At 42.5% G+C, this 14,940-nt stretch overlaps 2 protein-coding genes across 2 annotated transcripts in view; one reads left to right on the top strand and one right to left on the bottom strand.

Annotated features, from left to right (window-relative positions):
* Positions 1 to 3,205, bottom strand: part of NDUFC1 (NADH:ubiquinone oxidoreductase subunit C1) — a 255,356-nt gene extending 252,151 nt beyond the window's left edge. Inside the window, exons 1-2 of the mRNA XM_053403346.1 lie at positions 3,094 to 3,205; positions 330 to 567 (exon numbers count right to left, since the gene is read on the bottom strand). Coding sequence (XP_053259321.1) covers positions 330 to 390 — 61 coding nt within the window. The 5' untranslated portion in view covers positions 391 to 567; positions 3,094 to 3,205. The remainder of the gene's footprint in view (positions 1 to 329; positions 568 to 3,093) is intronic.
* Positions 3,206 to 3,367: 162 nt separating this feature from the next.
* NAA15 (N-alpha-acetyltransferase 15, NatA auxiliary subunit) overlaps positions 3,368 to 14,940 on the top strand; it is a 38,361-nt gene continuing 26,788 nt past the window's right edge. Inside the window, exons 1-4 of the mRNA XM_053403337.1 lie at positions 3,368 to 3,639; positions 12,077 to 12,161; positions 14,182 to 14,286; positions 14,778 to 14,935. Coding sequence (XP_053259312.1) covers positions 3,586 to 3,639; positions 12,077 to 12,161; positions 14,182 to 14,286; positions 14,778 to 14,935 — 402 coding nt within the window. The 5' untranslated portion in view covers positions 3,368 to 3,585. The remainder of the gene's footprint in view (positions 3,640 to 12,076; positions 12,162 to 14,181; positions 14,287 to 14,777; positions 14,936 to 14,940) is intronic.

Raw genomic sequence — 14,940 nt, 5'->3', positions numbered from 1 at the left:
CACAGCGGCCCCCGCAACCCTTCTCCTTCCCGCACAGCGTTATCGCCGATGCTGCAAGGCGATGCTCTAGCCCGCCGCTATGGGGCGCCACTAGCAGCTTGGGCACGAAAGGCCCAGGCCATCCAAACACACAGCAAAGAATGGAGAGTGGGAAACAGATGGGGCAGGAAAAACCAGCAGACCCTGAAGGTTACACGTAGGAGACTCGGATGAAGCGCTCCCACGTTCGTTCAACGAGGGTGCTACTGAGGAAGGGGACATAGCTCATTCCTTTGTCCCGCCCAGGTTAGGAAAAGAGAGGGAGGTCCACTGGGGCCCCGGTGACTCACCTCGGATCGGGTTTCCTGATAACCGCAAAAACCTCCGCGCAACCTGCAAGGGCGCCGCCATGTTGTTTTGCTTCCTGCTCCTCCACGCAGGTTCCCTGAGCGACAGTACGAACACGCCAATCAAACAGCGCTAGGGGCGGGGCTTCTTAACTGATCCGGAAGGAGAGGACTCAGGCAGGGAGGGCGCCCCCTCCTGGTCACAAGGACGTAGGTAGTGGCTGCTTCGGAACGCTCTCCCCTATAAACATACAGTATTAAGCCAGACGCTGGCTCAGCAGCTACGAAACTGCCTTTACATCAATCAGTCATGAGAGTTGTGGTTTTGTGTTTGCGTGACTTTAGAACACACACTGCGGAAGCAGCATGCTCACCTTAGAATCTTCATAAATAAAAGTAGATATTATTCTGCCTTTATCATGGCATTCCTTATGTAGGATATTGTAATTAACAGCAGGAAGGCTGTACCAATCAGCCACTTGTGAGAATTTCGACAGAAGCAAAATTGTACAATAGGTTATGAACTTTAATAGGTGATCGTTTCAGATCAAGTGCTATAGACTATGCAGACAAGTAGTCCATATCTCAAATATACAAGACTTCCACTGAAACCCGCTACAGATGAATGTTTCTGTCAGAAGTTTTGGAAAGTACTGCAACTGACATGAGGGTACTCAACAGCCCACTTTCAGTATTACTGTCTTAGATCTTACTGTTGTGCTTCATACCTTAAGAGTGTAATCCATACAGGTCTACTTAGAAGTGTTATGTTCCATTGAGTTCAATGGGACTTACTCTCAGGTAAGCACGTACAGGACTGCAGTCTGAGACAGTCCAATTGCCTGGAGTGCTATTGCTATTTATGCTGTATTAGGCACACTTGCCTGGCAATAAGCCCCCATTGAACTCAGTGGGAACTCTGACTGAACATGCACAGGGTTGCGCTGCAAGGCTACATGCAATTATATGCACATTTATCCTTGGAAAAAGCCCCACAATAGCACTTACATTGAATAACATTGGCCACACTTAATTTCTAATTAAACAGCAAAGACAGAAAAGCCATTTGTCAGCGTTACATGCAAAGTTTCATGTCTATGAAAAGGCGGTTCCTTACAATCTGAAAATTGTCTGTCATCCTCAGACCAATTTACTGTTTCTTAATAATTGTAATAATGTGCCAAAGGCTAATGAGGCATTGCCATTGTTGCAGGAAGGCAATATCACAAACTGGTTCTTCCAGTGCGTTGAGTTTAACATTGCAAGAGGTCCATCAAGAAGCGTGTGTAGGTGTGGAAGCAGAACTTGGCTCTTGCAGGGATGACAAAAGAGGAAGTAAGCAGACAGAGGTGAGAAAGAAAAGAAGTGTAAGCAACACATAATTAAGTTATGAAATTCACTGCCACAGGATGTGAAGATGGCTTCAAAAGGGGATTAAACGTCAAACGGCTTTTAACATTTGACAGCTACACAAAATCTTCAAGAGTTTATACCTCTAAAAGTATACAGCTATGGACCTTCCTTGTATTTAGCAACTTGGGGCAACTTTTCTCCAGGATGCAGAACTCATTACTATATTTTCATAAAATATAAGAGGAGGAGGAATCTGAGGACCTCCAGATGTTGCTGAACTACAATACCCATTACCTCTGACCACTGAACATACTAGTGGGCAGAGTTGAAGCCCAGTAACATCTGAAGGGCCACTGATTCCCCATCCTTGATTATAATGTCTTAAATAATATTCTAGAAGTGTTTACAGTAGAAGTACAGTTCCTTGTGTTCAAGGCTTTTGATGTACCATAAGTTTTCAGGACTTCCCAGAAGCATCTGGGCTGGCTACTGGTGGAAACAGGGCAGTGGGACTTTGTTCTCCTTGTGTTAAGCATAATTTAATCCTAACATTAAGCTTGCCATTGTGGTTTTCATTTGTGTAGCATATCCTAGATGAACATGAAAATTGGCACTTAGTGCAGAAACAAATATACCAATTATATAGAGTATAGATCATTAATGATATTTATTTCATAGAATCATAGAACCATAGAGTTGTAGAAACGGAAGGGATCCCGAGGGCCATCTAGTCCAACTCAGGAATCTCAATCATAGTGCAATGATGTCAACATTACAACACTTGTGACTATTTTGATTTTAATGGGCTGATACACAAAGCCAAGTTACAAGGCACATCTTTTTGGATACAATATTTCCAAACCACTTCCAAACGTACTTAAAAGTCAACACAAACAAAATAAATGTACAGTATAGTTGTTTATAAGAATAAATGTAGAGTATTTTTGTTTATAAAGAAACCCTCTTGGGTTACAACAACCACCATGTGACCACCAAAGTAAAACAAGTGATAAAAGTTTAGATGACTATACAATTACTGCCACTGTGGATTTTTGGACTAATACTATGCCAGCAGGTATTCGGATTTCTGTAGTGGTGCCCAGAAATCTGCCTCGCGCCACTCTTTGAGACCATTCCCTTCGCCCCTGTTGAACAATTCACAGTACTACCCATGTCTATGGAGAAGCTCATGGGGGACGTACTCTGACAGTAAGTCCCGCCGAGTTCTCAGCTAAGTGGCTGCATGACACCTGCCCCGGGCTGCTGCGCTCCTGCGCTCCCCTACCTGCTGAGCTGCACGCGACTGGCAAGCTTAGTATGCATCCCGCTCACGCGCCCGCCCCCCCCCCCAGCCCGCGCAGGCGCACTCCTCCAACAGTTCCCAGCGGGAGAGTGCTCTCATTTCTCAACTTACCTTGTAGGGGCTATTAAGCCTACATAGATAGAGGAAAGAGGGCGAAGACGTGAGGCAGAGGAGGAGGTGGTGGCGGCGGACGGGGTCGTGGCGCATGCGCGCGGGGCTCGGTGACCCGGCTGGGGAAGCCCTCGGCGGCGGCCATTTTGGCGGCGCCTCCTCTCTCCGGCCTGTTCAGTTAACCACGTGAACCGCCCGCCGCCTCGGGCTCGCTGCGGGGCCAGGGGTAAAGTGGGCGCGGGCACGGCGGCTGCGGAGGCCGCTTGGGGAGGAAGCGCCAGGAGGAGGAGGAGCAGCAGCAGCAACAGGCGACGGCGGTGCTGCTGCTGCTGGTAGCCGCGGCGGCCTGGCGGGCAGTCCCTCCCGGGAGGTGGCGGCGGCGGCGGAAGCAGCGGCAGCGATCAAGCCTCGGCAGGAGGAGGGAGCTGGTTCACCGGCCCGGTAGCAGCAAGAAGGGCGGCGGCGGTGGTGGCGGCAGCAGCGGCGGAGACGATGCCGTCCGTGAGCCTCCCGCCGAAGGAGAACGCGCTGTTCAAGCGCATCTTGGTGAGTCGGGGTGGGGGGGACAGGCGGAGAAAGGCCGCCCGGCTCCTTCCCTCATGGGCTTGGGAGGCGGCGGCGCCTCCCTCGCTGCCCCTCGGAAGCGGGCCCCGGCGGCGTTGCCCCAGGCCGCCTGCCTGCCCGCCTCTGGCTCGGCCCCCTTGCAAGAGGCCGGGCCCCGCGCCGGGCGCTACTGACAGGTGCCCCCTGGAGCTCGAGGGATTCCTCGTTCCAGAGCCGCCCGTGGAACGCGCCGGGCATCCCCCGCTCCAGGCGCGGCCGGGAAGAGATTCTTGTCTGGCGGGGGCGGGGGGGCGGCGGGGGCGGGGGTCTCGTGCGCCAGCAGGGTGTCCTAAAAATAGCATTGGCGACCGTGGTGGGTGGGGGAGGAAAGTCGCGCGGCTGGGAAGGGGCCTTTATCCAGCGGGTTTGCGGGGAAGGTGGAAAGGCAGCGTTTATCATTTAAGTTGGGGAGAGTTTCTCCAACTTGGGACGCGCGCTAAGGTTTTGTTCTGCCCTTGCCCTCCTGAGCGCGCGGTGCTTCTGAAAAGTGATCCGTGCAGTGTCTCTCGGCGATCGACTTCAGATTCCCGGGGAACTGCACGCTCCTTTAAGAGGGTTGAGAATAGACCGGTGACGAACAGGGAGGGAGCAGCAGCTCGTGCGCGCTCTGCTAGTTCATGCCTCCTAATGTAGAATAGGCTTAGGGGACTCAGTTGTGCCACACGCCCCTGAAAATAATCCTGTGTGTTTGTGTACTTTAAAAAGTGCAGGGTTAGAATGTGCATGCAACGAAGTAGTGGTAGGCAGAAACAATCCTACTAAGGGCTACTTTGAAGTAAGTCTTATAGTATTCATTTAAGGATACATAGGATGCTAAGCCAAGTTGTCATAATAATGTAGTCCATACTACAATTCTAAAATAAAATAAAGCTGATTTGTATACTTCTTTTAGTCTGTTTAATCCTTTTATTAAATCAGTAAGTAAAGGGGGGGGATACCTCCACCAATCTTTTACAGATCAGTTACTTTACAGTGCAATACTAATGTCTGTTCAGATATAAATTCTATTAAATTCATTGGGGCTTACTCCCAGGCAAGTGAGATTAGGATTATACTCTTAATTGAAACAACTGGTGAAATGGGCAACTGAAAACATTGTTTATTAAGAAACTGTAGTTAAGGGTGCCCTACATTTTATCTATTAAAACTTAGAAGCAAATGGATTTCTTTCTTGAGAATGTTAATCAATGTGTTGGTTGGTTATCTGGTATGCTTTGCATTCATAAATTATTTGATTGTCTATTAATAATACCCTTACAAACGTGTTTCTGTGGAACAATCTGTGCTCAAGAAACAACTTAGGAAAAAGAAATATTGAATTGTTCCCAAGTAGTTATAAGGCCTTGATATTAAAATGATAATTGTAAATAATACAATGTGCAATCTAGCCATTGATTAAAGTGTTTTAAGTCCCATTGACTAGGGCAGAATACAGTTGAACATGTGCTAGATTGTGTCCAGAGTATTGTAGTGTTCAAATTCTGTGGTTGCTGAGCCTGCGGACTTGCATGAGTAGCACACTATAGCCTCACTGAAAGTAATTGGGGTACAATTATATTATGGACAACATGAAAACTGATAAGGAAAAGGATTGTGTTATCTATGTGATCTCATAAGTTATGCAGGTGAAAACTTTTATGGAATACCTCTGGTTGTGAATGGGATCCGTTCTGGAGCCCCGCTCGCAACATAAGCAGAACGCAATGCACGTCTGCATGGGTCGTGATTCGCCGCTTCTGCACCTGCGTGTGACGTCATTTTGAGCGTCTGCGCATGTGTGAGTGACGAAATCCAGAAGGAACCCTTTCCAGTACTTCTGGGTCACTGCGGGACGCAACCTGAAAAGACGTATCCTGAACCAAACGTAACAAGAGGTATGACAGTACTTAATATGTTATATGTATACAAAGTAGCAGTTTTATTTATTTATTTTTATCCTACTCTTCTCTGAATTGTTTAGAGTGGCTTAGTTTGAGTGCTTCCAGTGGTTTCTTTTCAGGCACCGATCCAGATCCGCACCTGCTTAATTTCAGTAATGAGGTCAAGTACTCCTGAAGTGTAGAACCTAGACATTACCATGACTAACATGGGGCTTTGAGCCATAGTAAAGCATGGAGTGATTATTGCTTCATTGTTGCAATTGGACGCATGCTTTTGGAACAACCAGTTCAGCATAAGATGAGGAATTTAATTCAATGTTCCTTGCTTGCCCCAGCTTGCTTGTGTACATTTTAACACTGTTATGCAAATGAACAGGTCTGTAAAATGCTTTTATCAAGCACATTTAAGGGACTCACCCAGATTAGTTGTTATCCTCAGAAAGTGCTAAACTTGTCTAATTTCTTATGCTGAGGTTTTCAGATGCATGGCAAATCAAATAAATGCAGCTATGCAGCTACATCTTTAGAACAATTGCCACCATTCCAGTTTACAGCCAGCTAATGCCAGTTGCTTTTTCCCATCTAGATTACTGAACCTGTAGCTTTGCTTTCTAGGACTTTCTTTTATCAGTGCAATGTGTAGTTAACAACTGGGATGAAAATGCATGTGTGCTCAGCTTCAAGAAACTGATGTTAGCCAACCCAAGTGGTCTGCTAGAAAGTGGAACATGCTGTGCGTGTGGGATGTGTGGCATAGTATGCTTACCCCACCTCCAAACCTTTGGCATACCTAAATATGATCAGCACACACCCCATAGCATGTATGCTTGGTATGTGTAATCTTTACCACTTCATATTTTCATAAGGTAAGCACTGCATATTTCACATGCATGCGTGTTGAGATGCACTTGCTATTGCCACGAGTAGGCATTAAAGCAAAGGTAAAGTGGTCTAGCAGGGCCCACTGCAGATTACTAATGAAGGTTTAAATGGGTTTTGAAAAGTATACAAGCTATTTACAAAATAAAAAGGGCCGTGTTAGCTTTGGAAATTTTATACATGTCCCCATTTGCGTGTCACAGTAAGCCATAGTTAGAAATAAACTATGACTTACTGTAAATGTGCAGTGTGTTTAAACAGGTTTCTTAAATTGCACCTGCCCAACTCTGCCTTTTGCCAGTTGGGGGGGGGGGGGAGGAAGGCATAGCACTACTTTAGTTTCTGTTTCTCAAAACACTCCATGAGAAGAAGCCATGGTTTGAGGAGAAATAAATCACAAGCTCTTGTTTGCACATAAACCTAAAACAGAGCTGTGGTTTATTGCCTTTCAGCTCAGCAAAGGGAGGAGTGAGGCATATGCCAATGGCTCATTCACAGTAAACCAAAGTTTGTTTCAGACTGTGGCTTACCATGATGTGTGAACCAGGCCAATGGTAGAAACATAAGGCAGGTGGGTGACCTTTAATAGGAAAGGCAAAGATCCCCCTAGTGTCCTCATAATTTTCTTTTGGTAGGCATATTTTCAGTTTTTTAAATCTTAAATGAAAACTCTGGTATTTGGGGTCTCTCTAAACTTACCTGCTTGAATGGTGATAAGTTAACTAGATACTAACTATTCATTTCCCATAGATAAGTAAGGATTATATAGGAATTTCACCTTTGGGTCATCTGTAGTTTAAGAAGCCTTATTGCTTTTAGAGCTCTGTATCATACCATTTATGTATCATTAATTAAACCAAGGCTCAAATCTCAGTTATAATTCCTTGCCATCAGATATCGCTTCTAAAGTAGCATATCACCAGTTAGCATCCTCTGGAGAATTTCCAGTGTAAGAAGAGACTGTGTGGGCATTGGTAGGGTTGCCTTACACATTCAGAAGCTGAAGAGGCTGTTCTGCAGCTTACAAACTGATTAATAATCTTTAGCAACTTCCGTCTGCCTCCCTAGAGGAGATGAAAGACTCCTGCTTTCTTTCTGCTCTGTTTCCACAAACCATAGTTGAGATTAGCTTTGGTTAAGAGATAAACTAAACTGTGGTTAGTCTAAAGCAGAAGCTTCTAATATCATTGAAGCTGTTCTGAAGAAAGGGTGGTGGATATGATTTTAAGGCTTCATTGTTAAACTGAACTGTGATTTAGCATTACATGTGAACCTGGCCAATGAAAACTTATTGTGATTGGAAAACTTTGGAAAGAATGATTGAGACATTTGGCCTTCAGAATACAGTATCTCTCTTTTCAGTTTTTCTCTAAAAACTTTGTCATCAAGATACAAAACTACACAAATAAACTCCTGCATAGCTTTCCACTGATTTTGCATAAATCCTTTATCGGTGTCACTGTGGATGCATGATTATATGTCTACTGCAAGAAACGTATTGTGTGTCACTATAGATCATGAATTTGCCAATAGGTTCATGGTTAGCATTCTCTATAACTGATCATCTGCATTAACATTTCATTTTTATTGCAAGGAATTATATCTGTACTCTATTACTTGCTTATCCCTGTACCCCTTACGCCAGTAGTCTTTGGTTTTTCAGACCCAACATGCAACATGTTCTGCTTCTCATTTTTCTGATAGATGTCCATCTTTCTCTTGGATTTTCTCCTTCTCTATTCTTTTCTTGTTCTCCCCACTTCTCCATGCTCCCTGTTCTCTTCTTTCTCCTTCTGAGATAATAGCATGCAAAATAAAAAAGGTAGTAGTGCTGCAACTGGTACAACCCACTCCAACTTGGATGTAACCAAATCCTCAAGCCATCAGTTAGTAGATTAATGCTTTAAATAAGTTTAGATTAGCTAGAATCAAACTGGTAAGCAACCAGTATAGTGAGCCTATGCACTGTGGAAATTTGCACTAATTACTAAGTAAACTTCGAATGTCTTGTTTTCAACTATTGCCTGTAGCATCCTTCCTTTCATAATAGCACTGATAACTTAAACAATTTAGCAGAAATAAGCTACAGTCACTTGGTCACTGCATGAAAAAATGTAGAATTTAAAACATGCTTCCCAGTGTATATATGTAAAAGGGAGTGTGGCACAGTGGTGTGTGTGATGTAGTGGTTAGAGTGTAAAACTAGGACCTGGGAGACTGTGGTTCAAATCCCTACTCAACCATGAAGCTTACTGAGTGACCTTGGGCTAGTCTCAGTCTCTCAGCCTAACCTACCTCATGGGTTGTTGCGCGAATAAATTGGGGAGGAAGAGAACTAAGATACTACCTTGAGCTCCTTGGAGGAAAGGTGAAATACGTTAAAATGCAATAATTAAATAAATTAAAATGTTTACTCGCATTCAGAGGTAACAATAACCATAGGGAGAATCAGCACTATTTGTATATTTAGTAGTTTGTTTATTTGCAGAATGGTTTTGAACCCTGGAGTTAGAAGCAAAATGCCCTACATACAATATATATATATGAGCTAGCCACAGACTATGCTGCATAAACCTGGTTGTGCAACATTGTGCTAGTACATTAAATGCCTGGTGGTCTGAATGACTTTTGGAGTTAATTATTGAATTGAAGGGCTATTTATATATATGGAGAGCAAATTAAGTTGATGACCACAGTTATCACTAGCCCACATAAAGGTGACTGTTCCCTTCTCAGTGTTCATATTGCTTCTTGGTATATCTGAAGTGAGTTAAGAAGACAGTAGTCTCAATGTGGTTGTTATCTTGTGTAGACATTTGGAAACTTGGAGCTGTTTTTCCAGCTCAGCATGACACTTTAGGACACACCCTGGAGAGTCACTGATAGAATCTGTAGGATAGCTCCCTACTCAACAGAGTAATGAAGCATCTTAACTAGATTCAAGTTATTGCTGTTTTGGCAAAGCGAGATCAGTCATAGGCAAGACATTAAATGTTTATGGATATAATTATTATATAGGTCAAACTTCAATAGGAATTCAGCCACAGAGTATCTGTATATGCAACCTAAACTGCAGGTTTGGCTTCAGCTGCAGCATCAGTTCACTATTGCATTGATAATAGCCCAGATGACTTGCGCTGCTACAGCCAGAAGTTCTTAATAAGGATGCAGAGAGGTGGTTCAAAGGGTACTCTCTTGGGAAAGTGACCTTCTGAATTCTGATTGTGTAAACAAGTTTATAGCTAAGCTACAGGAGCAGCTAATGGGCTGTTCTTAATTTAGCAATGTGAAGAATAAATGACTTCCCCCAGCAATAAATTCCTTATTAATGACAGCTTATTAGAGAAATGATGCTCCATGGGGTGTTTTTTCTTTTTCTTTTTCTGCCCTTATATCTAAAAAGACAAAATTGAGTATGGGAGAAAAATCACAACACACCATTTCCCAAATTTCAAAGGCAGCTTGTGATGGAAGAAACCTACTGTGCCAAACTGTTGAGCATTGAGCACTGTAGATCTTTTATACATTAATTCTAATTAAGTTTTATAATACATAGACAATAATGTTCCTTTTGGGCTGAAGAACTATTGATAGTGCCACAGATGGACTTCGATTGATTCAGAAAATCTGGAGCTTCAGAATGATTTTGAAATTACTTATGGGTCTCTTAATGTGTCTCTTAATCTAGTCAGAAATGAATGTTAACGAACATACTTTCCCAAGCATGTGTATGTAGAATAACCTAAGTTCTTGAGTAGCATCCCCCCCAAGAGTAAATTAGTTTTGAGGGTTGTTGTTTTAAAAAAAGAAAGTTGGTTCTTAAGATAAGTTAGTTAACATTCAGTATGGCTGCATACTACTTATCATGCAGCCTTTATGGCTGTTTTATCACTCTTATGTGGACAGTTTTGTTTTTACTGTGAAACTTATACAATTGGGATGAGCCATAACTCGGGGCATGTGCTTTGTCATATATAACTCCCAGTTTTACCCATGCTATCTCCAGAGACTGGCTGAGTTCACACTTTAAACCATAATTTGATGTGATGTGAATTTCAGGCTCACTTGTTTCTACCCTACCCTCCTGTTATATAGCTGGGAGGATAAGCTCAGAAGCTTCATTTCTGCGGAAATGCTGTTTGTCATTCCACCTGAACTGACAAACTGTTGTTAATAGTAACAATGCTTTGTCTGAAACACACTAACTTCAAACTCTGATTTTCTGTGATGTACAAATGTGGCCAAAGAATCTTGAGTACCTGGCACTTTGGACTGACATGGGCTCTTCAATTAGATGTTGCTGTGCTGGATGCACTAACCAATGGTCTCACTTAAAATGAGATGGCTTCTTATCTGTAAATCAACAGATAGAAATTATAAATGAGAAAATACATGATTTCTTTGCAGAATTTGCATTGTAATAAAAGGTAAAGGGGCCCCTGACCATTAGGTCCAGTCGTGACTGACTCTGGGGTTGTGGCGCTCATCTCGCTTTATTGGCTGAGGGAGCCAGCGTTTGTCCGCAGACAGCTTCCTGGTTATGTGGCCAGCATGACTAAGCCGCTTCTGGCGAACCAGAGCAGCGCACGGAAACGCCGTTTACCTTCCCGCCAGAGTGGTACCTATTTATCTACTTGCACTTTGACGTGCTTTCGAACTGCTAGGTTGGCAGGAGCAGGGACCGAGCAACGGGAGCTCACTTGCCAACCTTCTGATCGGCAAGTGATTTTTCACTTAACTATATTGTGAACAATGAACACAAATTTGTACGGAAGGGGTTAAAACTTGCAAAAAGTTGGGGGGCAGGAGGGCAATTAACAACATGAATTTAGGATTCTGGCGGTGACTCATTCCCCCCCCCCCATTCCCAGGTTTCTGATTTGGACTTTGAAAGTTGAACACTAATGCTCTAGAAGATACTTTGCTTATTTTGATTCTCCTTAGTTTTCAGAAAAATGAAATCTTCAATCACATTCTGCGATGAAAGCAAAACTTTTGATGTAACTGTCAGGAACTTTATGATATACCACCTGTGTAATAAATCATTGGGCTTTTAACAGTGAATTGCAATGGGGCAGGTCATTTTCAGGAATTGACTAGGAATAACTTTCTTCTTACTAATATCTGTTTATCATTTTGCTGAAGTGTTTGGAAGAATCATGTTCTTTACTCCTGAAATTTGTTTCTCCCAACCTTTAATTGTAAACAGAAAACAATAAGAGCAGATATACTTGTGCTAGGAACTGTTAACACATGCGACTAATGGGATCCCTCATGTTTAAACTTGCCACCCACATATCCCTTCAAAACTAAGTTATATCCAACAAAATACTTGCATGAGTGAACAATTTTAGCTCACACAAAGCCACTTCCCTCCCTCTCCTGTCCCTGTGAACATCCCCAAATCTGGTTTTCTCAACCCACTCCCCAAGAGCAAGTTGGCTGGATGTAGAGGTGCACAGGGGATGGAGGGGAAGTTCTGCCACGTGAGTAAAAATCGCTCTGCTCATGCAGTGACTTGGTTGGATTCATTCTTGCTTGATATGGTTAGGGGTTTATGAGTGTAGCTTATTTCTATCACATTTGTTACAGTTGCTTTGGATTTTGTTTTGTCTTTACAGAGGTGTTATGAACATAAACAGTACAGAAATGGTTTGAAATTTTGCAAACAAATTCTTTCCAATCCAAAGTTTGCAGAACATGGAGGTGAGTCTTCAGACTTCTACATAAACAAGTACCGGTTCTGAACATGTTAAGTTTTAAAATTGGCTTATATTTATAGTTTGCCTCATCCTTATGGTTTGGATTGGGTAGCAATATATGTCTACAATTCAATTTGAATTATGAAATTGAATTTTTTAAAAACTTCAACCTCATGCCAGTCATGAAAACAAAGCCCAAATCAAAAGGCCTTTTGAAAAAATGGCCAAAATGATTTTGGCAAGAATACAAAGGTCTGTAATTGAAGGGCAATTATTCTCCTGTGTATCCACATTCATGATATGTTGGAACATTTCTTAGACTTGTAAACTGCTAAGAAAAACTGAAAGTGGTAGTAGATGTGATGGTGACAGAACTGCCTTGAAACAGCATTCGGCACTGAAATACAGAAAATGGAGTGGGTGATTGCATATGGAGAAGATACTGGCCCTGAACCCTTCTTCAGTCTTGCCTACATCCCCATAATCCCTTGTCCCTGGCTGCTATTCTAACTGAACTCATTTCTGTTTTCAAGGCTTGTGGGGTTGGGGAGGGTGACTTTGGGAAGAGGCGGTATGCTAAGGTAGAACATGCCACTTTCTTAGCTTAGGAACATAGGAAGCTGCCTTATACTGAGTCAGAGACCATTGGTCCATTATGCTCAGTATTGTCAATACTGACTGGTAGTGGCTGTCCAGTAGCATGGGCATGGGCTGTCCAGTAGTATGGCCCTAACTGAAGATTCCAGGGATTGAACCTGAGGCCTTCTGCATGCAACAGGTCATGGTGTACCACTGTGCTTAAAGCCCTTCTGGCTTGAGATTGCCCCACGCAATCTTTGTGTGTGTTTGAACACACAAAAAGCCAGGAGGGAGGCAGAAGAAACAAAAAGAATGCAGAAATTCTCAGTGCCAGCTTTGAATGTTTATTGTAGCGCGACAAGGTTTGGAATAAGTTCGTTCTTCAGGAGTTACCTTAAACTTAGGCAACAGCATCTGTATAAGCTGATTCAATATTTGGCACTACCTGAAGGAGGAGTCCTCTCCCCCACTCCCCACACCTAATGTCAATTCCATGATACAAATTGACCCTTTGCCCCGAGTTGTTATTAGCTGCAGAGAAGAAAATGGGCACTAACTAATTAAGCACAGCAGGTTTAGGGATGGAGGGAATTGTATTGGGAATCTATGCCGAGGAGAACTAACTTTATTTATTAACTGAATTTACCATCTCATGAAGTAAGTTCTCTTGGTGGCTCACAAAACAGATACAACAATTAAAATGTAATATAGAACAATAAAAGCAATTAAAAATTAAAAGCACAATTAAAATACAGATTTAAAAACCTGTGGGTGATATCCAGAGTCGCACAAATAGACTCTGATCAGGCATAGGATTTCTCCTTTTCTATTATCCACTGTTTTTCCAACATCTGCTCTAGATAGTCTCCCAACCTTTCAAAGCCGACTTTGGGGTGTTTGGTTCTGCCTACGGATGGACACTTTGTTGTTTTCATCCTAAAAAGATTGGACCATAAATAGTCTTATCCCATTCTTCTCTTCCACACAAAACATGCCCTATCCCATATCCCACTGCTTTTAATAAAAGAAAGGTCTGGCACGACATCCAGTCACAGATCTCTTGCGGAGAGATAAATTGGTCCTGAGATCCTGCACATTTGAAACAATTAAAATCCGCTGAAACCTGCCAGTCATAGCACATACAGTTACCCTTCTGGGAATCTACTACAAATAAATGTTCAATCGGTAAGGAATTATTTGTTTGAACAAAAATTAAGGGCATCTTCCAACAGAAAAGGGATTTGCTCTTAAAGATGCAGAAGCACTTCTGTGTAATAGGCATATCCCTGCTTTCAGATTTATAGAAATGTTGCTTGGAATTTAAAACAAAATCTACTGATAGAAGTCTCTGCTACCAGTTTTCTGTTCATAAAACTTCAAAATATGTATTACTATTACTATGGCTTGGCACAGCTGGTAATGATTTTTTTTCTTTTTCTTTTTAGAAACCCTGGCTATGAAAGGACTAACGCTAAACTGCCTAGGTAAAAAAGAAGAGGCATATGAATTGGTGCGAAGGGGCCTACGAAATGACTTGAAGAGTCATGTCTGTATCCTTTTCAACGTGCACATTAGATTGGCAGACAAAGAAAATGATAAGCAATAAAAAATAAATAGAAAACATATATAAACTAGAACATAAAATGTAACCTCTCCCTTTGTATTATGTACCTTCTAAAAGGCATTTCTTGAAACTTTTTGAACAGTTATATTACAGCCTTTGGAGCAACCATCCTAGCTTTTAGTCCATAATGTACCTTACTAATTCTATTTACAGACCAGATTCAAGTGAGTGCCTGAACAGCAGAGTCTTAGAAATATTTGGGCCGCATAATTAACTGTATTTAAGTGCTGACTTCTAATACTCCAAGGAGCCTTACACATATTTCATTGTAAGTATTATGCTAGTTTGTATTGGTATACTAGTTACAGGTTTCTCTAGCTGAGGGGGGGAAAGCATTTACAGACTTGGAAATAGTTGAATGAATTGTTTCTCATTTTCAATTGTTGCAAAATGGATGACCTTAACTGAGGTTTCCAGGTTGGCATGTCTATGGCCTCCTCCAGCGATCAGACAAGAAATATGATGAAGCCATCAAATGTTATAGAAATGCACTGAAATGGGATAAGGACAATCTCCAAATTTTGAGGGACCTTTCTCTGCTACAAATTCAAATGAGGGATCTTGAAGGCTACAGGGTAAG

Source organism: Podarcis raffonei, chromosome 9 (assembly GCF_027172205.1).
Source record: "Podarcis raffonei isolate rPodRaf1 chromosome 9, rPodRaf1.pri, whole genome shotgun sequence".
Lineage (NCBI taxonomy): Eukaryota > Metazoa > Chordata > Lepidosauria > Squamata > Lacertidae > Podarcis > Podarcis raffonei.
Note: the sequence above shows the minus strand (reverse complement) of the source record. Positions and strands in the feature narration are given on the sequence as shown.